The sequence below is a fragment of the Oculina patagonica genome, chromosome 14 (genome assembly GCF_052425735.1).
Source record: "Oculina patagonica isolate OP01 chromosome 14, crgOcupat, whole genome shotgun sequence".
Lineage (NCBI taxonomy): Eukaryota > Metazoa > Cnidaria > Anthozoa > Scleractinia > Oculinidae > Oculina > Oculina patagonica.
Window position 1 is genome coordinate 10,430,985 of NC_135771.1, and position 24,419 is coordinate 10,455,403.

Sequence of the window (24,419 nt, forward strand, 5' to 3'; positions counted from 1 at the left end):
AAAACATCACTCACAATTTGCATCAAAATAAGGTTTTGGAAAAGACCAGTTGCATTAAATTATCTGATCGCTTTTCAACTCTCGTTACCTCAAAGTTCGAGGTACAGGAAACTGCGTCACCCAAAATGGCGGATGCAAGAGCGGAAACAGAGAAAACAGAAGTCAATCTTCGTTGCAGGAATTTTTTAACGCCTACTTGTCTGAACATTTTTTTCTTCTTTTGCACAAATTCTTTTTAGGCATAACCGCCTATAGGATTGTTTTTCGAAAGGTTCCCTTACAGGAATTTGTTTTAGGAAAAGTCACCCCTCCTCCGGTTATTTCTAATAGACCGTCCCGTACTGGTGCCTTTTGACCTCTCGGACTAATTTCTCTTTTATCGTAGTTAAAGTTTCTACTCATCACTGATTGGAAGAAACACAATGAACTTTCCAGAAACATCTTTAGTACACCCCCCCATCTTTAGCCTTATCGGTTTAATGGGTTTAATATTGCTACTCTCCAAGTACGAACCGCAAATTATGGCTTATTCTTAAGTTCTCTGAATACCTCAATTATTAAGGTGCTGGTGGTTTGCACTGCATTGAAAATTCATTTGGTAAAGCGATTAGTTTGTGATGTAAACATAAATAGAAAACAACGTTGAAATTTGATCTTGAAGAAATGCCCCCGATCGCAGTATTTTGTACATCATTATGTCTGCTTTTGTTCTTATGTGGGTATGCCATTCCAAGTTCGCATATGGACAAGAGTTAACAAATCAGCAAAATTAACAAGATTTAATGAACTAATTTACTAAAGTTTTTACACATCATCTTACACAAATGTAAGACAAACACTACAGACCAAACCTGAGCTACGTAATTAATTTTTGGGAACCCAAAACAAAGAGATAGCAGTGATTTAACACGCAGTGTTACGTGATGGAAAGATCAATGCTTTTCTTTGCACGATAGAATTTTCGTATAATAACTCAGGGGGGGGGGGGGGGGCAGATAAAGTGGTGGGTCGCCTACTACCTCTCTTAACGAGACATGTCAAAGATAACAGGTTGAAACAAAGGCCCTAGCCCAAGAAAACAATAGAGGTAGTTTTTACAACAGACGGATAAAAATACAGGTTCCGTAGAGGTAGTAGCTCCCACGCAGTCGTTTTTAGGGGCGATCATGTTTGGAAAACACAATTGCCCCTAAAACGACTGCGTGGGAGGCTATAGAGGTAGTGGCGTGCTGAAAATGGCGGCAAAGATCTACCAGGTTATTGATGCATGTCAGTTTTTAGTCACTCTGGCGTGTAACGAGATAAACTGGAACTTTAGTGTTGTTATAATTTCTAATTAAATTGTTCTACTAGATAAATTAATAATTATGTAGATTGAATTCTCACTCTTTTCATTCATAGTTTTTGTTCGGAAAAGGTGTTCATATCGATCGGAAAAAACATTGTCAAACATTTTTTCTTTAGTTAAAAAGTACACATGTGTTTTGAAACACGTATATGACGCCATACCAAGAGAAGCTTCTTAGTTGCATATTAGTATGTGAAACATGGGTTTTCTCTTTTCTCTGAACAATTTGTTGGACTGTCAAACAAAAATCCATTTCTTTTACCGGTAACATATTCTTACTCGTGTGGCGAGGACGATGCAGAATTAGGTGTTAATTATTTCTTTTCCATGTACATATTACTATCGTTGCAATTAAATTTTCGTTTCCAAGAAATCCTCACTCCCACTTCTGTCTCCAGGCGACAAGATCGCAACTGTGCAAGCTGCATTTCGTCTTCTCTTCGTGGGCAATTCCATTGGATCGTAACAAGGATGTGTCGTAGTCCTGTTTCGTTGATTATTTATGTCCTCATCTGAATGCTTACAACAAGGCCCATTACTAGAAGCTGGCTTTTTATGCGAGAATGGGGACCCATTTTGCTTGGAAAAGTTCTGCTTGCGTTCAATGTTCGGAGAAAGTTTATCCTTCGAAGCGCCTATATACAGCCCTTTGTTTGCATTCCCTTCCATTGAAGGTCCGCGATGGAGACTAGGACCATTAGGAAGGTCACTGTTTTTCATTTTTCCACTATCTTGTGGAACCGTACACAAGAGAGAGTCCGACAGAGATTTTCGTTTTTTAAGAGGATATTCACCCGGAGATAGATGATTGCTATTCAACTCCTCAGACGATTTATCGCTAGAGTCCAGCGAAGGTCTTTTGAAGCACGTCGAGTTAACGTCCCCATTTACCATAACGTTACCTTCTGGATCATTTTGTTTTGGCTTGGCACAGTTAGTCCCTTCTAGAAACCACTTTGCACGAATATTTCGCTTTTCAGTACAGGCCACGGGAACGAGAGGATCCGCTTCATTTTGAAGTGTTTCGTTACTTTGATCATCACCATTTTGTCCAGAAAAATCTACCGTTTGTATCATAGATGGACTGGACTCTTGATTTGGTGGTGCAGGAATTGTTCCTGGTACGCGGATTTCGTTGTTGGATTCTGCAGTGCCTTGTTCGGCTTGGGACAACTGCTGTGACAATGTATCACCTTGTTCCTGCACTTCTTCTTCGTCTTTTTCAGCTTCATCCGGGAGAGCTTTACGTGGGACCAGTGTCCCGGATGTTCGTCGTGGTCTTCGTCTTGGAAGCCCTTGGAAATTAACGGCCTTGTTAGTCTCAGCTAGGCCTGGTTAAGAACAAAATTTATGTTACACATGTTGATGAACATTAAAGACCATTTTTTGTTGTTTTTAAACCAGGGGTGATCATGCGAAGCATTATTGATTCACTTGCTAAAGTAATGCATTGTGTTTTATTTGGGAAGATTCTTTTCATTTCTTTTTTTTCACTCACAATTAGATTTCTATTGATTTGATTAGAAATGCAAACACTGTGCAGGTTAATCGGCAAAAGACTTCATACAGAAATCTTGTACAGCTTTTAAAAGAGTTCAAGAATACTTAGGTGATAAAAACGTTTGTGGGGCAAGACCCTTTCCCTACTCTTTTGTGGGGAGCGGGGAAGGTGTTATTGAATAAGCCATCGCTTTTCCATCCTGGAATCGTGTGTCGACTGAGTTGTTGGCGGATCTCTCGATTTACTTCCAGTTTTGAAGTTTCCAGGCTATCGATTTTACTGCTGGGGGTGACCCTGCGATGCACTAGCATTCCATCCAGTGAGGAGAATAGGAATACTTCTAGCCGCTTCACACCACAGAAACCGAAATACGTTCCGGCCTGATGGGCCACTTGACTCAACAGCAAGCTTAAACTTTTTTTAACCTGCTTAATGTGCAAATAACAGTTTTTGGGCTTTTTTGTTGGCAGAGGAAGTAAGGCCATTGGGAACGACCTTCTGGCTAGCACACATTGGCTTCAATTTGCCCAAAGGGCAACCTAGGAAATCTATTTCTTTGCACCTTGTAATGGATTAATATTTACCTCTTGGATGTAACTGAGGACTTGGCTTAAGCAGCGGAGACGAAATACTTCTCTCATCCTCATCTCCCGTGAGGAGGTCCACAACTGAGTCATTAACAGTTCTGTTCGTGGCTCTGCGCAGCTCAAGCAACGGGCTGTGAGGCATTAGTGAAGATCTGAGTGACGTGCGCTCGGTTACAAAGCTCATTTCTGCATCAAGGTGGTTTGGCACAGCGTAAGACTTCTTCTTTCTGCGGGAACTCAGCTCCTGATGTTTTGTCAATAAGCCTGGGACACCCCCAAGCACCAATCGGTGCTGCTTGACTGGCAGCTTAAGCCTCGCTTGCGCATGAGCATAATACAAGCTAAAATTGCTGCCGATAACCGAAATCGGCAGAGCAACGATCAACACTCCGCATACTGCACAGGCGCCACCGATGATTTTCCCCGGCCATGTTTGTGGGGTGAGATCACCGTATCCCACCGTTGTCATGGTGATGAGGCACCACCAGAAGGATTGTGGGACGGAGTTGAATACTGACTGGGTGTCAATCATTATTTCAATGTAGTAGACGATGCTGGAGAACATGACCACTGGTATCAAAAGAATGAGAAGAAGCAGAACCAACTCGTGTGAACTGGCTTTCAGCGTGTGAATCATGATCTGCAAGCCGTATGACAACTTCACAAATCTGAAATGAACAGTCATTTGTTTAATGTCAACTCATAAATTCGACTGCAGGTAACCCCCGAGGCCCCGGGAGCCTCCGGGCAACCCTCAGGGTACTCAACAAAGTTATATAAGGGATAGCACCGCCCCAATGTACAAACCCTTATCGTTTCATGAAACATTTTTGACAGAAAAAATAACCCAACTCATATACTTTTCATAAATCAAAGCCTCTTCGAGCCACGACTGAATTTTTTTCACCAAGTTTTACGTTTGGTTTTCATATCTTAAATATATATGAGCGGCAGATGTTCAAACATTTCTTTGATGTAATTAAAAAGCAAAAAACGAGCAAACATGCGTGACAATTGCAGACAATCGGCGGTTGACCCTACAATGTCTATTACATTGATATAAGATCTTTTCATTTTACGTGACTGAGATTGTCGGATTAGCTCAGTCGTGTATGTTTTAGGATGGAGTGTGAGAGGTCGTGAGATCAAAACCCAGAAGTGTCTGTTCCTTTTCCCCTTTTTTTCTGTTTTTACCCCGCAGCACTAAAATGGTTTGTTTATTTTATCGCTCCTGTATACCTTATTCTCACTAAATTTCGCGAGTACTTAATTTCGCGAAAAATCAAGAGCCATATTTCGCGAGTACTTAATTTCGCGATTTTGAGAGGAAGGTACAGTTGGAGTGTATTAAATTTCGCGATTTTTATCTATTCTTCAATATGAAGCTTTGACCTCGAAACTGTAACACAATAATTTATATGAAAGTCATCGTAGAAACAGCAAACAAAACAATATACACATGACAAAACGTAAGGTATTTAACAGTCTAAATCCCTAATAGGTTCATCTACGACTGCAAAAGCGAGATTTTGAGGAACTTGGCGGCAGAGATCAGTTCGAACAGTGCGACTGATAGACTGAGAGATGACTAATGGACAAAATTAAACATAAAACTCTTAAACATGAAGCTCAGACATGTTAGAATAACTATGATAAAACACATCGAGTTTCATTATTTTTTATATTATCAGTACGATATTAAATTTCGCGATTTTAAACTTCGCGTGTCCTATACTTCGCGAGTATTAAATTTCGCGATTTTTTCAAAATCGCGAAAATCGCGAAATTTAGTACTCGCGAAATTAAGTGAGAATAAGGTACATTGGAGAATAAAAGCATTTACATGTAAGCCGTAAAGTAATAACGCTGTAAATAAATATATCAGAACATATAGACTGATTCAGGTAAGTATACGAAAGAGATCGATCGGTGCATCACTTTTGCGGCTCTTAATGTGGAAGATAAACTTGTTTATCGTATTTGAAAATTCCGGCCTTATCTTTGCAATAGGAAATTATGTTGTGCGAGGAATCTTCTATATTTAGTATGAATGCGCGAGTGTCAGTTTCATGCATGCGTTACAAGCAGCTGTAACGCATGCAAATATCGCATGTTACATCGCTTTTGCGGCTCTTAATGTCCACTTTTTCGGCGGTCAAGTACCTTCCACACATAATTTTCAGACGCATTTTGTTTCTTTGCTTTTGTCTTCCTTGTTTAACCTTAAAAAAATAGCCTTATTACGGCCGCCTTGCTACACTCTTACTTCTCTTATCAAAATGTTTACAGCTGATGGACCAACCAACCAACCAACCGACCAACCATGTGAGTGAAGTCGAGCTACCCACTATACTCCTTCATTGAAAATTCAGTCGTAAAAATGATACCCCTTTCTACAGTAAAAACAATACATCCTTTTTGTAAACGTTTCACTTGGGTAACCCCTTTCGTCCGTCAAGTGGGTCTGTTTAAAATATTTTAAAAGGGCCTTTTTAAAAATCAATTTTTCCTTCCCTTTCCTATACTTGAACTGGTGAAATCACTACCATTTTGTATTAAAAACTAGTAATGGTATATTGCAATTCCTGCGTTTTGATCGGTTAACAGGCAATGGTATATGAGCTCATATACCATTGACCACAAATATGGTAGCCAATACGCGTCAACGAAAACAGCTTGGGAGCTGAATAGTGCAATTCTTTGGGCCTTTTTAATAAAACAATTAATCAACTCGCGCTTGTTGGATAGGAGATCGTCTATCATCTCATAATTATTCAACGTGCGCTCGTGGAATAATTGCTAAATATACCTCCAGTATGACATGATTACTGCAAATCGAATAATAATCGTGTTGCTTATTGCATAATGTAATATCATGACCAGTATATTAAACAATTATTACACGAGTGTGCGTTGGATATAGAATGGTAGATAGCCAACGGGCGTGTAGTGCCTAGTTGCCTATAACTATCTCATATCCAACAAGCACGAGTGGAATAATTGTTTTATTAGAAACACCCGAATAATACCAATGTTTGAGCTTCCCGGCATTTCTCGCTGACGCGTACACCTACCATATTTGTGGTCCATGGTATATGATCTACCGTGGCTACCGTGGCTAGTTTTTAATAAAATCTTATATTCGCCAGTTTTGGCCACATCACTTGACGTGTTTAGACCAATCGCGCGCGCGAAAAATATTTAAAGGATTATAAACACTGAATTATCTGTTACGAGAAGCAAACAGATTTCCGAGAGCTAAAAATTCAGCGACTTTATTTAATTAGCAAGTGAACCGGACGTTTGCCGAATTACTGGGATTAGTTTTATGTATTTTTTAATTTCGTACCTGAATAATCGTAGCACTCGAATAACCAGAAACATCTTCACTTTGTCATCATCCGAGACATATGAAACATAGAATGGTAAAATGGAGATCAGATCGATCCAGTTCATGGGCCTCTTGAAGAAGAGGAGTTTCTTGGGACAGAAGATCAGTCTCATTAGGAACTCCAGTGTAAAAAAACTGCTACAGACAAGTTCGAGTACACTTAACCAGTATGGACTTCCCATAATCTTTCCTTGTGTGCGAATTCCTGGTAATGTAGAGACGCAAAATGCAGCGATTGACAAGCTGATAAAGAAACATGAGAGATACGATACGACCTGTGAAGGAAAAGTGAGAGAGTATGGATAAAAGTTCAAATGTTTGACATAATATCAGTATAGAGGGTCTGTATGGGGTGCTGGAATCTCAGTTATCGGTTACAGTTGTGGCGATTTGTGAGGTCTTAGTTAAAATTTCAGCCGATTTTTCAGCCCTCAGTATATTTTGCAGATCTCAGATCTCAGCCAACAGTGAAAAACTTCGCCATTTCTCAGCCGACGTTTAAAATTTTGACCACTTATCAGCTATCAGTTAAACCTCACCCAGACCCCAAGTATAGCATATTTGTATATGTTGATCTATGTTGTGGTTTGGATTTTGGTTGAAATATTTTCAAACCAATTCGATTTTTCTTCTTCATTGTCAAATATTCATTATCATAGTCTGAAACAAAGGGAACTGAAAATCATACTGGTTTGAAAATTTTAAACCAAAAATACATTCTAAACGACGAGATATACATCTACCTTGATTTGATAAAAGGTGGCTATCGGGCTGTTAAGGAATGTATGGGGTTTCATATTTTTTTTTTTGAGGATACGGAGAATTGTTCGGCTTTCTTCCAATGAAATGTCGCCCTGTCTAATGTAGTGAATGCAATCTTACTTTTTTTTCTCCCTCCCTGTCTCCCCCCCCCCTGTCTCCCTCCCCCTAGAATTACTTGTGGTTAGTCTAGCCCAGTCTCTAACTCCAACCCCTCTCTTTCATTTGAATTCTAGTTGCGCGCGCTAACTAGTAGAACAGTTGTGATCTGTAGCTTTCCATTCTGCTGTCTAAAGGAAGTTTGCCGGAGGACATCATTAAGTCCCGTGAAGGTGAAAGTCTTACGATTTGCAAGTTGTGCGTCGGCTGTTATCGTACCTCAAACCGAGCTTTAGGCGGTTAAACACAGATAACCGGTCGGCTCGTTTTGCCAGGTACAGATAATGTTGAGCTTGCTTTAGACAGCAAAGATCTTTAGCCACATCAATTAGGACTCGGAACTAGACTATACGGGCTGATTTGAAGGCGGTCATAACGATATTTGGCTTGAACTTTACCGTGGCTAAAGACTTAGGTTTTTACTGTTGAAGTTTGTGGAGCGGGCGTTACGCGCTCGACGACATTCAAATACGTCCGGGACATTGTCGGTTATTTCTAAAAGAAACATGTCGGATTGGATAGCCAAGGAATCGCTTCAAGCGCTGATGTGAGTACATAGTTTTCTTTTTCCCTCAATTTTAGGCGTTCTCCGCCTAGCTAACACTCATAGTTCATAGTTCTCTGTGATTCGCTAGTGGGAGGCGATGCGATCGTGTGCATTTCCGGCCGCGACAATGGAGTTGACAATTGAGATAACACATGCCCGCTTCCTCATATATTTCGCCTGATTTGCTTAAAGTTGAATCGAATGTCGATGTAGAATGCTTTAGTTCAGTTTATTTGAGACGTGCATGCTGTAAGAAAGCTACAGTTCAGCTCTCCGCCGAGTGTTTTCTTATGTCTATCTTGGTATTAATTTTGACTCACATTTCAAGTTGTAAACAGTCTTAATTAAATTGATAGAATTCTTGATTTAAAATAAAAGGCCGTATATGCAGTCTTTTTGGTTAAAAAACACATAAACTAGAGTGCCTTACGTTAAACTTGAGCTAAAATTAGCCCTCATTCAGCGTTCGTTACAGAAATAGGGCTTCAGATCTACGGTGTCATGTCAAATTTCGGGAGACACCTTTTATCAAATCAAGTTAGACATGTATCCAGCGTTTTAAAACGCCGCTGGGAAGCGTTGAAAAGCCTGCGCAACCAGAACGAACGATTCTCATCCTAGCAGTTAAATAAGCACAATTTATTTTTTTCCAAGAGGGCACGGTAACGAATCCTGCAATCTGATTGGTTATTAGCGCGGGCAAGATTCTCCTATCTCTGCCCACGGGCCACGGTAACGCTTTCGTGAGTTTCATTTCGCGGCGAGACGAACGAACCCATGACAGTTTTGCTCTCCAAAATGATTTAAATCGATGTAGTTGCTCACCAACCGTTGTAAATTTGAAAGGGAAAATTAGCAGCGGAATTAAAGGCCTTGAAGTTCTCCAAAAGGCGAGTATTTATTCTCTTTAGTGACAAAATGAAGTTATAGTTTTATGGCCGTGGTTTGCCGATCGTTGTTTGTGCATTCGCACTGATTTTTACGCCATTGCGGTTAACTGCAAGTCGCCGGTTTACAGACTCGATTTATCCTTTCAAACACCTTGCTTCTCTGCTACTTTTCTCCAAAACCGAATACTGCTTATCGTCATTCAAGAAAATGAGATGCTTTATTAAAAAACAGTCAAATTAATTCTCGCAATATTGTGCCGTCACTGTGCAGGCGACCAAACTACACATTTCAGCTTCATTCAGTTTCACTTTCGCAAACTTTTTGTCAAAACATAATACTGTGGGAATCAACACAGAGGTTTTTGACTCGTTAAAAACAAATGTAAATAGCTAAGTGCTTTCCAGTCCGAAAAGTAAGTTTAATTAACTTAAAGAACTCACAAGCCGAAATGGAGTTAAAGTGTTTTGCAACTCGCTGATTGCTCTGTTCTACATTGTGCTTTTCTATTATTTCAGATGCTTTTTTTTTTCAGATGAAATTTTCCTTGAGTACTGTTCATTTTAGTGAATTTATTTTGTTTGGCAGTAAGCTCTTATAGCAAACAGATCATTATTTACTCTTGCCGTAGCTTATGGCGATCGACTCAACATTGGATGCGCGCGTATATAAATACAAACACATTTGGCAAGAAAGTCTTTGTAGGTTTTTTAGGTGTTTTTTAATCAAACACATTAAAGTAGGAAAAAAATAAATAAGTTATTTACCGGCTTAGGGTCGGTCCGTATAGTGAAAAACTGTGACCTCGGCAATGAAAATGCTGCCCTCGGCCTGCGGCCTCGGGCAGGATTTTCAAGACCTCGGTCACAGTTTTTCACTATACGGACCTCCCAGCCGGCAAATAACATATATAAGTGTGCTAGTCTCCTGCATAACGGAGGGTTTGTGGAGCGGAGCTCAGAGGCTCCAACGTTTGTTCGGACGTCGTTTCGATCGCTTGACTATAGGTTACGCTCTGACATTAAGGGATGTTAAAAAAACTAGTCAGTCATGCGCTTTTGAGTGTCGAAGGTCGAAGGTCATTCGCATTTGCCTTGATTATGCATTACTACGCTTAGCGACTGGTTTAAAAAATCGCGCCACTTCGAAGAATAAAAAGTGAAACTAAAAACCAAGCGTGACTCTGTAACAGATTTTTTCCCGCCCTTCATGCCCGCTACATGAATTTGCTTCTCGTTTTGATTGGTTCTCTGAGGTTGAAATTCAATCAATCAATAAACTTTATTGTGCGCAATTTGAAAAAAGTATAAAGTGATCTGCTTCTGAAAAACATACGCAGAACAGTTTGAGAGGTGGCGCAATTTGAGACACTGCGTATGCTCCGTTTTTTTTTGCTCTGTTTTCGGGCCTGTAGTGTGCTTAAGTAAATTTTTGCTATGTGGTCTATTTATGGACTGTACTAAACACTGACAAGCGAAGCATGATTGTCTCACCCCACACGGGTAGCCTGCGTGGCGGCTACCCGAAAGGGGAGAGGAACATATGAAAAATGGGAGAATGAATTGGGGAGAGGAAAGGGCGCTCGCCCCCTTCCCTTATTCGTGTTTTCCCTCCCACCTTCCCCCTCTTTTACGCCTGTCTCGCAGGCTACTCACGGGAAACACTTTTGAAAACACTCGCCACATTTTGTCTTCCCCCTTGCCCTGCTCATGCGATGCTACGCGGAGAGCATGATGGGGCGGAGAGCTCTGGACTTCAATATGCGCGCTCATATTTCGGTCTCGGTATCGCAGTCATAAAAACGAAAATTAAAGTAACGAACTGTACAAGTAATTAATATCATATTAACTCGCGAAAAAGAAAAAATGTTGCATAAAATAATAAAAAACATCTAAATCGACTCGTACAAAAATAAAACAACTGCCATTAGAGAGTTACCATTTAACTTAAATTGGGTGATTGAAAATAATGTGTTAACGAATTATTACTTACATTCGTGCTCAAAACATTCTAATAAACTTGAACTGAACTAAATATTAGGTCATTTCAATTTTGTGTATTTTGTTTTTTGTTTTAACGATGTCACATTCATCCAAAATCAATTAAAATGTTTAGGTAATGTATTGAGCACCTCGAACAAACGATGTCGGCTTTGCTTCCCCTGCCATCAATGAAGCTAGAGAATAATAAGAGTAATTGATTGTTTTGGACCGTCTTTTGGGCTAATTGCGACTAGATCTTGCATGAAACTAAGGAAGGGCATATAGCGACTTTTTTTAGCGTTTTTTTTTGAAATAGAAATATCGCAAAAAAATTAATTGTCTCTTGTTATAAGAGTGATATAAAAATTATTGAAATATACCATGAATATAGCTTAGGACTATCCAGTTTAGTTCCACTCGAAAACACTTTTCAGCATTTTTTTTTAAAAAAAAAAAAATAGAAATACCTCGCGAAAAGAGACCGTTTAAAAACAAAATGAACGCGCTAGGCCTCTAAATTCGTATGCGGACGGGGCCTTAGTTTTCTGTAAAACCAGCAGCATAATCAAACGAAAACAATATAATTTTCTCAAATGAAAGCACTAAATTTTAGCCAACTTAATAGCCATGACAATGGGTCGATAAGCGAGGTGTCTTCTATGAAAATACACCGACACAATGCAATTAATAGCCTCAATTACTTTTAATGACGTCATCGGCACCTGCGGCGCGTGTTGTGATTGGTCAACGAAAATGATTTTTTCCAAAACACGAATTGATTAGCGATTGTTAATTAGTGCAACTTCCGCCATGTTGGTAGTTGCTTCGCTCGCTTCGCTTTTCGAGCATCGATCAGACTTTCTTAAAATTAAAAGCAACTGAGAAAGTAGCTAGTTTAATATACGGTATTTAAAAATGATTAATGAATTTTTAAGTTGAGGCTTAATATTTTTGCAATTATTCCTTGTATATTTTGTAAAAGTAGAGAAAAACTCTATGTTAATGTTTTAAGTTCGCTCCATGACTCTTGACAGAATTGTTTACATTTATAATTCACCTCTTTCGCGGTTTCATTTTTGAGATAGTTTTGCCCACAATTAAGCAAAAAGTATTTGCAATGTTAACATCGTTTGCTTAAACTCCATCGTACCAAAACAAGTTGGTTTCGTTTCTTTTATCTTCAATAACAATTGGCAAAGGTGCAAGAAAAAATATTTATCCATTTCCACCAAGAAAATGCATTTTAGCACGATTGAGTGTTACTTATATTTCTTTCTTTGCTTTACTACCAAGCGTGTAAATATAGCAACACTGAAACGAATTCTACTGTTTGCTGTCCACTAAATTAAAAAAAAAAATACTTGTTTGAAACTGGCCTCTTACAGTACGACTTGATAGTCATACTATAAAACATAGCAGCGACGAACATGGATAAAATCAAAATTTACAATATCAAAACATCCTATGGTCGTACTTATATAATACCGACCGCTAGCGAAGCTTAGTTTTCGTGTAGTTATTCACAGACTTGAAAAAAATTCTTGACGGCAAAATTTTAGTAAAGGGACTAACTACGGCTTAATTCGATTGATGACAGGAAAAAAATATCAATGATGAATCTTACAATCTAAGGTTGATCTTAAGGGGCCTAAATTTTGCGGTGTAACCGAATCTGCGTCCGTTGCCTACGGCAATGCGGTTTTGTGAACAGTACACTATTTTCCCACCATTTCACTGAGATGCAGAAAAAAAAAAAAAAAACAGGTTTTAATTTAAATTGAATTTGGCGTCAATGACGTCTAGTTTTCTAAGGAGTCTTGGTGGTTTTCATTGTTGCAAGGAAACCACTAAACAAATGTTATTTTGCCGCAAACTGAAAAAGTCGCACGGTTAAGGGAAGTCATTACAAAAAAAACCTAACCAATACTGTAGTATTTTGAACAAATAATACATTCTTACCTTCGCTAGCTTCGATGAATGAGGCTCGTCCATAATATTCCAAATCTTAGGTTGTATTCTCTTCCAGAAATTATCTTTCTTTTCATCCATGCCAGAGATGTCAGAAGTAGAGCGCTCAAGGTTATTTTCTCTAAAATTCTCAAACCCAGGACCTACAAAAGCTTTCAAATTTTCTTCAGCCTCGCGATGTTTCGTGTAAATCGCCCAACAACACGGCTCCATTTGTTTCTCGTCAATTCCCCAGAAGTTCAACTCTTCCTCGAACATCGGTCCGCACATATCTGTTGGATAATGCAATTTTCCTGTGCGGTAGTAGTTTAAAATTTGCGTAAACGCTCCCGGATGCCGGTCGTAGAAATACTCGCGTTTTCCTTCGGTCGAATGGTTCTCGGCTATCCAGTAAAGTCTTGTGTCAGGAATATTCTTGAGTGTGGACATATGCGTTTCATGGCGAAAGCCGCCAACATTGATCCAGATACGGGATTTGTCAGACGCATCAAAATGCGATGTTGCTTCAAAATCCATATTGAAAACACTCTACGCTTTAACTGTTAGCGGTTTCGGGTGATCTTGATGAAGTACCACAACAAGGGCCGCAGATTTAGTCTGCAAATTCCAGATTTTTTCCGCGTTGATAAATCCCGGCGATGTCGTCCAACCTTGTTGTCAGTTCTTGACTGAAATCAGTTGATAACTACGCTTGAAATGCGTTTTCGCACGAACACCCTGTGGGACATAAGATTAAAAACGTCACTTTCATGGCGGTTTTATTTGCTCTGTTCAGTGAGAGCAGGTGATATTAAGCTATGCACTAGAGGAGATGTCCACGATGATAATTTCATTAGCGACGAGAGATTTGGGAAGGAAGCTTTGAATTTATCGCAATACTTCCAAAACCCGGCTTGCTATCGCCGAGTAACTAAGATGAAAACATCATCAGCAACTTTGACGTTGTTTCGATTGTGCGTTTTTTTTTTCTTAATTCAACAATTCAAATGGATCCACGGCCGCGCAAATATTGGATCGAAGAAATGGTTTTTAGACAATGGATTGTTTACAAATTGCTACTAAAGAATCAAAACCAGTCGAAAACCTGACTGCTCCCATCATTAAGCCTGATAAAATTCGACGTAAAAGCAAGCGCTTGCCACTGCTCAACCAAAAAACATCAAGAACTGGAATAATGAATGACACGATGCCAAAACGTAATCAATTCAGATATTCTTTACGATACCTTTTAAGGTAGCTCCGTGTAATATTTTTTAAACTGTCTGATACACCCTTTTTTGTCGTAGAATTTTTCACTTCTTGCGATGGAATAGCGCGCACGTCCTTCATGGAAGAAAACTAACCGTTTGCAAATTTCTTGCTGTGGGACATCTGCGAAATAAACGTTTAAATATACGAAAATCTCCTCGGCTTAGAGTTGCATAAACAACAATGAATTTCCCAACTGTGCTAATTGAGTGGTACGCTTGGAAGCAAATGTTAAGGCTATTGAGTGAATCCACAAAACAGCCGTAATGGCCTCCCGTATTTTAACTGAATATTTTAAACTGGCTTTCAGCCTACACGCATTGTGTAAAATAGTTTTGCATATACTAACTAGTTTTCTTAGTTTATTTACCCAAAACACGGAAGAAAATTAATTAGATACATGGTAATCCTGATTTTTGTCATTGCACAACTGCCTAGGGAAACCAAAAGTTGGTTGGCGAAATTGGGAGTAAAAATTGTAGCGTTCGATTTAGAGAGCTATCGGAAAGTTGCGAAACCGAGGGCCCAATAAATCGGGTTTCCTCTGTTGATGTATTCATCCTTTTATAAAACTGATCAAATTGATGCAATTTGCGTTGGAAGGGAACTCGAAAAACAAAGAACTCAATGAATAAGATTAACAGGAAACTGAAAAGGCTTTGCCGTGAATTAGGCATTCGTCATTAATTAGGGACGGCTAAGGTGCATGTGTGTTTTCAACAGTCGAAACAGCCTCATTAATTTTAAAGGGCGAGACTTGATCATTTACACAACTCATGGTCTTAACTAAAGATTAAGGGAAACCAAGACTTTTACAGTTTTTACAGTCGCACCGTGGAATAATTAAATCTACCAATATGATAATTTAGTTGCTCGAAGGAAATAACCGACAAAAAAATGAATTCCAACTTTCAGGAGCCAAGGTTGAAAGAATATAAATGTATATATTAATGTAATGAATAGAAATTTTGTTCGTGTTAAAAAAGTTAAAAGACACGAGCGGAGCGCATACTCAAAAGAGGAAGCGCGCACGTTTCCTGAATAAAAAGGCTTTGTTTATCTCATGAAAGATAGCCTGGAGAGAAATGACCGTCTAATTGAATACTTTTAACAAGATCACGTATTAAACGAATGTTACAAACGTTACAGACTGATCGGACTGATACCATGCGATATCAATCCAATATTTTGCGTATCTGTTTTATGGAAATTATTAATGGCCCTAAGCATACGATTGAAACAACATAGTAACTTTTTCGTAAAAAAAAAAAACATCAACAATTTTTCACTCGAGTTTCAATGCTTATCTCACTGGCACATGCATATTACCTCTAGTTTGCTATCTGTCCGCGTCTCAGTAAAGTTCACTGGTTTTTTTTGCCTCAATCGTCTCTTTAGCACACTTCAATGACTTCAACCCACAACCAGAAAAGGGTTCTGCTATTATTCTGTATTTTAACTAAGCTATTCAAGATGTTTGTGTTTGCCATTTACAGTTTTAATAAAAGAAAACATGCGAACGTGCTTAGTGAATTAACGTTACGTGCGCGCAAGATTCAAACTTTAAAGGGACTGTGTTATGGCTGAGATAGGTTTAATTTATTAAGTTTTGCCAAATACTCGCTATGAAACTTTATGTTTGCAAAGAAATTACTTCTTTGAATGTAAATGACTAAACCATAGCTTCATTGCAACCAAATTTGTCTCCTTTTCGTTGTAAATTAAAATTACAAGCAAACAAGATTAACTTTAAAAACTGTACAGCCCAACAATATGTCATGTTTCAAAAACCCAAATGGCAATCCGTTTCAATCTTCGTCACTTTTGGCCATCCTTACCTTCTTTTGTATTTGCTGTGTTTTTAAAATGTTCCTTCACTGTTTAAGGAGGTTATTTTTTATATTTCACCGAATTTAATGGTCACTTCTCCCATGCCTAAATTTGGCTAAAACCGTTGACACAGTCCCTTTAAACTTACGCGAGAGGATTTAGGTTGACGTAACATGATTAAAATATTTTGAATTTCTGCAGCTTTCCTTTTATATTTCAACAAGCTTTTTGTATTGATGGTCTAAGCGAACGAATCCTTCGCTGACATTGTTTATTTTTTAAGCTTCCTGGAAGCGTTAAATAGATAATATTTTTATGAATGGTATATTATTTTGTTGCTTCTACGATTGGTCAGTTCACTGCCCTGACAAAATTAATTATGTTTGTGCACGTACTACTGAAGTAAACACGATTTTTTTAAAAGTACTTACAATATACAACATTAGTAAGCCGCTAATCGAATCCGCGAATCCGATTGGTTCCTTCACTGTTTTGTATTCGCTGATAGAACACAATCTGCGAGCGTTGTTCTTAAAAGGGAAAATCATGTGTGATTCAGTTTTTGCTTAAAAATACATAAAATTGTAGGTTTTGGACTAGTAGTTTTAGTGGACACTTCAAAGGATTGCAGACAACTCGCGATGTAGTAAACTCGGCTGCGCCACGTTGACTATTCGCTCATGGAAAACTCAGGCTGGCAATCTAATTGTTAAATTTACAATGTGATATACTTTACTTAATTAGTTTGCTTAATTTATTAAAGTCGACAACCATGCATTGAAGAAGGAAAGATTTGCTATATTTTTTGTAACAATAAGAATCAGAACAGTACATTTTTTACTACTACGAAACGTGAGTAAAGTTTTAAGACGTGACAACTAAATATCATTTGTTATTTACGTATCACCTAAATATCGTTTGTTATCTACATTGGTGCTTTACCTCTTTGCTTTAGGCCCTTTGCAAATTGTTATTATCAATTCACCATCGTTAACCTTTTTAGTCTTTTTATCCCGTTTTTAATTTTGATTTGCACATTTGAACATTTAATGGATTTTGAGCAATATTATGTTTTTATTATTATTATTATTATGAATTCGCCAAAAAAAAACAATGGCAATTAAATTCAGCGAGGTTATTACTGCTTTTTCAATTTACTTAATCAATCAAATGATCTCAATGCTACAATTTTCCTTCTAAGAAACCAACTAACACGACACTAAAAATATTTCATGTAAAACTTATTGTCGTTAATTAAAATGTTTCGGTTAAAGAGCCTGTGTTACAAAGGAACCCAGGAGTTGCAGATTTTATACCAAGTTTGTTGGTCTGAGTTTTTCCCAACATAAGAAAGTCAAATATGGGCTAACGTTTCCAAAAAACTGTGAGTACTTTTACTGATACCGAAAAATTTTAAAATCTACCCCACTTTGTAAAAGAAGCCTGCTTATTTTAACCAGAAATGAAAAAGTTCGGTGTTGGCAGACACCTTATAAAAAAGAATTTTTCTTAAAAGTTGTCCATTCCATGCAAACGTGATTTAACATGACTAAAGGTTCAAAACCTTTGCCAATAAAACGATCATTCTCTTACGTGTTTTCCGGTGTTCACGTTTAAAAAGTTTAGGTAATCCTGTTGCGAGGAAATCTGTTTTTAACAATTGTTTTTTTCAATTGACACAAGGATCGATAAGAAATAGGAATTGTTTACCCAAAGTGGTTTAGCCTAAAAGTTGATAAGAGGCACTGTCAAACCTGCCAATAATATAGAGTAATATGCAATTAATTATGCAATTAACCTACGGGGGATATTTTTCTGAATTATTATTCTCATCTCACATTAATTACATATAACGTCATAGTCATGAAAATTGACGTCAGTTTTAAATAGTTTGCCACTTTTTTGTCCATAATTGCATTAAACTCGTTGATGAAAGTAGCCTCGTCTTATGGATTCGAAGCTAATTTTATAACGTTGTCTCCAAATGTTTCATAAATAAGAGTATAGGTGCATTTTATTTGTACATGTATAAGGAATTTTTAGAAGTTTTAAATTCAATTTTTGTTTTAATGTCTGCAATACTGCCGATTTGTGCGGTAGAATTTGTATGGCACTAAACAAAGGTTCTTACTCTATTTATAACTATAACAAAAAGCAGAAGCATATTACTATTTTCCTTATTTTGGCTTGTGGAAAGCCATAATGACCTGGAGTATAGACGTCAAGTAAGAGAAAATCCGATTGCCATGTAACAAACGAACGAAATGAAAACGATTGAACACTTTCCCGAGAATCACGGCCTCGTATAAGGGCCTGTTTACAAGAGGGGGGACCCAGGGGGCCCAGAGGGAGGAAGCCCGGGTACGAAATTGGGGGAACCCACTACCCGCACACCGACGCCGACCTGAAGTGTTGTCGTAAGAAGCTGATGGAAAAACGCAGTGAAAAAAAGACAAATGTGAGAACACGACTGTCCCGAACATAGCTCGGAGCAAAAAAGTTGTCCGAGAGGGAGCCCAGCAGAGCGAAGGCGCAGGGCGCGGCCAGCGCCGGCGGGTACCCAGCTGAACACGCGGAAAAAAAGAGGGGGCCCAGCGGTACCTACCTTCTTGTAAACAGGCCCTAAATTTCAGATTGTGTGCACTAAATAAATTTCGAAACCACACTTCGGAAAATTTTCTTGTTCTTTTTTTTTCAAAAACCCACTGAATCACTCAAGATTTAAATCTGAGGAAACAAACAACACAAGAAACATTTATCAACTAACCAACCAACCAACAACCAAACAATAACAAATAGCAAGTTCTGAGAAGAGGACACATCTTATTTCATCCATTATTAACCAGACCATATTATAAGAACCCGGGATAAGAAAAAACTGCAAGCTAGTAAATCTTACCTTTGTAAAAGAATTTAACGATTCAGAAATTCAGTTATTCAGTTTGGAAGCGAGAATTACAGGTTCAGAATTCAGATATTATAATCATCCTGCTTTTAAAACCAATGACAAGTATCTTAAAATCGGGGACCGTATAGAAAGTAACACCAAAGAAGTCAAAGTATTGTATTAGTCTAATTGAGCTGTCTTGGGAACAATATAAGTTTACGTTGGTTACTGGTTTGAAAAAACCTCTACGACGTGCAATATAGATAGATAGATAGAGATAGATAGTTTATTGATATTCTTACATGACAGTCTAAAAACTGAATTGCGTAAAAATTTACAGAGATAAATTATTAAAAATACAACTATTAAAATCTATTATAACTATATTAAAAATACAACTATTAAAATCTATTATAACTATATTAAAAATTTGACATAGAAGGAAAGAAACTATGTTTAAAACGATTTGTTCGAGCCTTACATGCTTGAAAATGACGTTGACTTCTGAGGTATACATATTTACATTTTCATGTAATGTGGCTACTATCGAGCATAACCATGAATTATCCTTGAATTAGGCTAGCAATCAATATAAACGCTTATCATGGCCAAAATTAAGCATGTCAACCCAGATTAAGCATAGTGATTTTTGAAACTACGCAGCTTGTTTAGGTTTAACTATTCTGAGTAGTTTTTTTTTTGCCTTATTGAGTAAATTTATTTATGCTGTTTTTCTTGTAATTCAGTTATATTTCTGGCAAAATAAAATGTTTGTTGTCCAAAATAAGAATAAGAATAAAATATTTATAAACTTTGGTAAACTTTATGTACTGTCTGTTCTATAATACAGAAGAAGCCTTTTCACTGGCCACATATCCTATTCTCTATTTTCCAATTGTCCATAATGCACTTTGTTTGCCCCCCCCCCCCCCCCCCCAAATTTTGCATAAACTATTGTTTTGGAAATATGCAGTCCTCCCAAGAGAATTTGAAAACAATAGTTTATGCAAAATTTTGGGGGGGGGGGGGGCAAACAAAGTGTATTATGGGCAATTGTAAAATAGAGAATAAAGATGAAATCATAAGCAGCTTGGGATAAAATGGAAAACTCGGAACATTTTTGCTGAATTGTCATATATAAATGTCGAAAAATAACATCGAGACTAAAACTGAAAGAAATATGCTGAAGAATAGGACGAAATGTAACAAAGTTTACAAAGATAATGAGTAAGCTATCAGTTTTGTGCCTTAAACGCGGGCACTGCGCATGCACCACGGGTGTCATGTCTCGTTTCCGTGGCTGTCTCAACAAACGTCCTTTCACAGATAAATTGCAAGATGTTCATTTAAAAACCCTGAAAAATCACGTTAGCGTGTACAAGGCCACACCAATATCGACAAATCACACTCTCGACATATCAGACTCGTTTAGTCTCGCCTTAGGTATTTGCGTTCGATTGCGTGCCGCCAACATGCCAACAATGGCGGGACCAAACTCGCCTAATATGTCCCAAAAAGATACCAATTACCAAAATAACACGATTCAAAGGTATATCTATTATCTGCCATTGCTCAGTATATTTCGTGGGTTAGAGTCCATAAGTTCACGGAGAGTAAGAAAAAAAGAGACATTTTTTAATAATTCTGCCATCAATTATTTATGGACTTTTCTGTCTGGCAAAAAAAAAAAAAACGTAAAATAGCTACGGAACAATTGTGAATTAATAATATTCTCTTCTACAGCTCCTGCGAAACACAACGTTTTTAGTTTTTCGAAATTCCTCTCAGGCATAAGCGTTTCTGTCAAGATAGCTAAAAGGTTATTATTGCTAACAAGTAAGGCTTTTTTTGAAGTATTATAAAAAACCACTGGATTTTTCTGTGTAAATATTGAATCCATCTGCCTGTCTCATTAAAAATTGGAAACCTTAATCAACAGCGAGAAAAGAACTTAATTCAGTCCATAATAGTTTGTTATTGTAGGTACAGCAGAAATATTATAAAAAATTGGAGATCTTTTGCCCAGTTTTTTTCATATTTTGTTATGGTGCAATAATGCCGGCGTCTTGGGATAAGAGGTGTTGTTCAGAAAAAAAAAACACGATAATACACCAGAATTTTCTTAATGATTATACCGCAAACTGTTTAAGCTATTTAGCATTGCTTATAATAATATATTCCCTGATGTTTTTGTGGATTGGCTTTTTCATAAATATATGAAAAATATTTCATTCTTGGGAGTGCGGTCTTCAATAAGCGACTTCTTTATAATAATTTTGAATGGAAGAACTAAAAATTACGACCGAAATGATGCCCTGTTGTTTTTGACATACTCAAACTTCTAGCTTTCGCACTGGTAACGCAAACATTGTTTGAAAGATTATAATATTAAACGACTTGAATTTTGCAATTTGCAAAAGAGATAAAAACACTTTTCTTAAAAAAAGTGCCGGTTCTCTTGTTATTTTTATAAAGAGACCTCGTAGCCTTCCGCGAGCTTACCTATCACAAGCGTTATTGTTATCTTCATCCATTTTTTGAATAAAACGTAATCTTACTTTTCATAATTTATCTAGTATGCCTTAATAAATATTGCAATCGAGAAACGAAAATTTGTCTCGAAGCGATTACATTGAGACTGTACGAAAAGGATAATAACTGACTTACCATTTTGTCGCTTTTCTGGCTTTCTCAATATCAGTCGTTTTTCAATGATATTGCCAATGATAACAACCAGCAGGTCAGATAATATTTTGGTGAGAATTAGCAACTTGCTATGGGGATATTAATATGCGATATTTTCGGTGTTGTAGTCTTCATGCTAAGTAACATGGCGCTTAGTCAACTGGCAACTTGGCAAGATGATTTGAATTTGAATAGGACTCTCCATTCTGTTAATTGATCGTCAATATTCTGACAGTTAAATAATATATAAAAATTTATGTAAAATTTTATTGTCCATACGTGGGAGAGGTCTCCTCAATGTCCGAGCCAGAGGCTCATGTATAAAACGTAGGACTAAAATTTTAATATTACTTTTGTTGCGAAGTAAAAAGTGTTTTTGCTGTGTTTATTTAAAGCACCTAGGACTTAGGTGACTTATTCGAATAATAAATAATACCTTATGCGAAAGGAGTCTCTAATGTACTCTCAGAAGACAGTGCAATGGCAATTGAAGAAATAAACCGCAGAGTAGTGACGTCGGAGACACGGAGTCGTCACTTTGGACAAAAAAGTACTGTGGCGTGGGAAGTTAACAGACTTGAAGATGATTTTACAATTTATTTATTCACCGTTAAAAGGACACATTTTGTACTTTACGGTAATATTATGCAAGAGATTAGATAAGGTAATTTCTTTGAAAATACTTGCGACCGCAAGGTTTCGGAAGGTTGCTTTGTCTTCACGAAACTTGTTTGATGAAGTGGGGTTGTCGGTCCTTCGGATTGGTTGAGAGGTGATAAGAAGAGTTTTGTGAAAGCAATACTGACATCGACACAAAGTTATGAATATTTTGATTATTTCAAAGACATGTTAATTAATTACTCTAGGATATGTTTAAACACTTGACTCAGCGCGAAACAGATATCAATAGATTTTTTAATTACTTTCTGTTGCGAAGTAAAATTTAAAGTGTTTTTGTTGCGTTAATTTTATGCACTAAGGACTTCGGTAACTTATTCCAAGCACAAGGGTCAACATTTGAAGAAATATCAGCGCCTAAGGTCTTGACACTGAGCACGGATCGACGTATTAACCTCCAGTTATTAACAGTTCGGCTCGACTTATTAACAAAGCACAAATGTCGTACTGCGGGAATATAAACACAAAGTCTTCACAATATGGATAGATTACAGCGGCGTCACATGGGGTGATATTCACCCTGTGCGATCATGACCAAGGTTGGTTAACAAGATGTTTATGGAACCACGTTTTGATTTAGAAAGCTATGCGCTGGAAATTAGCAACTTAAACGTCAGTTTTCTTCAATTTCAGTAAAAGGGCATATGTGCTGAAATAAGAAAAGATTGAATAACTTTTGCTATAACTTAAAATTTTGAGCGTTTTTCTTTCTAAGCCATATAAAACGTTTGAATCTTAACTCGGTACATTGCTTAGAATATTTTGAGCATGCAATATGTATTTAGATCAATTGGTTGTTTATGAAATAAAATAAAGATTAAATGAAACAACACACATAACCATATGCATGACGATTTAAGGAATTTTGTCCAATCAATAAAGGATCGAGAAACCGCGGTGATTAATTAGTTTATGGCATGTCTTTTTTTTGGTTAAAAACAAAAACCCTACATCGTTTTAGAATGTCAAAATATCGTAGATTTTACAAGACAGACACTGATTAGTTGCATTTCTGCAAATGTATCTTTTGATCCTGGGGATCTCATGAAAAAGGACGAGGAAGCACGTCCGTAATTTAACTTAAACCCCTTAAGGAGGCTCGATGTAGTTTTTTTAGCCGAAGGGTGGTTGTTTTGAAAATTAAAATTATCTAGGGAGCCAATGTTCGATTTTTGCCAAAATACACCATAATGATCAAATATGACCAATTTTTAATTTTTTACCCATCACTTAGTCACAAAGGTTACCATAGCAATGATTGACGTTTTCTTTTGTTCTCAAACAAGCTTGATTTTCTCGAAATCTAGATTGACTCTTGGTGTTTATTTTTTGATATATTAAAGTTTAGTAGATTGACTATCTGTTGACGAAATTTTAGATATATGGTGTATTCTGGAAAGAAATTGGACATTGGTTTCCTAGATAACTTTAATTTTCAAAACTGCCACCCTTTGACTAAAAAAACTACATGGAGCCTCCTTCAGTTAAAGGTTCAGTGTCACCAACATTTAGTGCTTCGTGAAAATCCAATGAAGGTGTTGGTAGGTATTGGAGATCCACTAATAGTGGCCTGGCCTTGTTAAAAGTGGTTAGGGTTAGGGTTAGGGTAGGGTAGGGTTAGGGTTAGCCAAACAGTGGTGTGGTTAAATTACGGACTTGTAGGAAATAAGTGGCCTTAAACTTGAAAAGGTCGGGCCGACGTTTTCAAGTTCGACAGTTTTACTTGGAATAAAATTTCTTAAAAACCATTAATCACGGTCAATTCACATCTTGGAGAATGAATTAAAGGCCTTTTTCTTTTGTTGCTCAAAGGTAATTTTGTTGATCAGTTAGAGCACCCTCATATTTCTAGCATAGTTTACACAAAAACCTAGAAAAATCACGTAACACTGTCCCTTTAAGGAGACCAATGTGGGCGTGGCTCAAGCTTTTTTTGACCGGCCCTAAAAGAGGCAATTTTT

At 37.5% G+C, this 24,419-nt stretch overlaps 1 protein-coding gene across 8 annotated transcripts in view; it reads right to left on the reverse strand.

The window, feature by feature from the left end:
* Window positions 1-125: 125 nt before the first annotated feature.
* LOC144637678 (voltage-gated potassium channel KCNC1-like) overlaps window positions 126-24,419 on the reverse strand; it is a 29,588-nt gene continuing 5,294 nt past the window's right edge. For 2 of the 8 annotated variants that reach the window (XM_078496739.1, XM_078496743.1), the window contains exons 2-5: window positions 13,122-13,847; window positions 6,786-7,102; window positions 3,434-4,104; window positions 129-2,679 (exon numbers count right to left, since the gene is read on the reverse strand). In XM_078496739.1, the coding sequence (XP_078352865.1) occupies window positions 1,700-2,679; window positions 3,434-4,104; window positions 6,786-7,102; window positions 13,122-13,646 (2,493 nt within the window). In that variant the 5' untranslated portion in view covers window positions 13,647-13,847 and the 3' untranslated portion in view covers window positions 129-1,699. Of the gene's footprint in view, window positions 2,680-3,433; window positions 4,105-6,785; window positions 7,103-13,121; window positions 14,336-14,355; window positions 14,617-16,216; window positions 16,247-21,762; window positions 21,878-22,216; window positions 22,523-24,419 lie in introns of those variants that run through there. The other 6 variants (XM_078496741.1, XM_078496738.1, XM_078496744.1 and 3 more) reach the window with 6 other exon arrangements.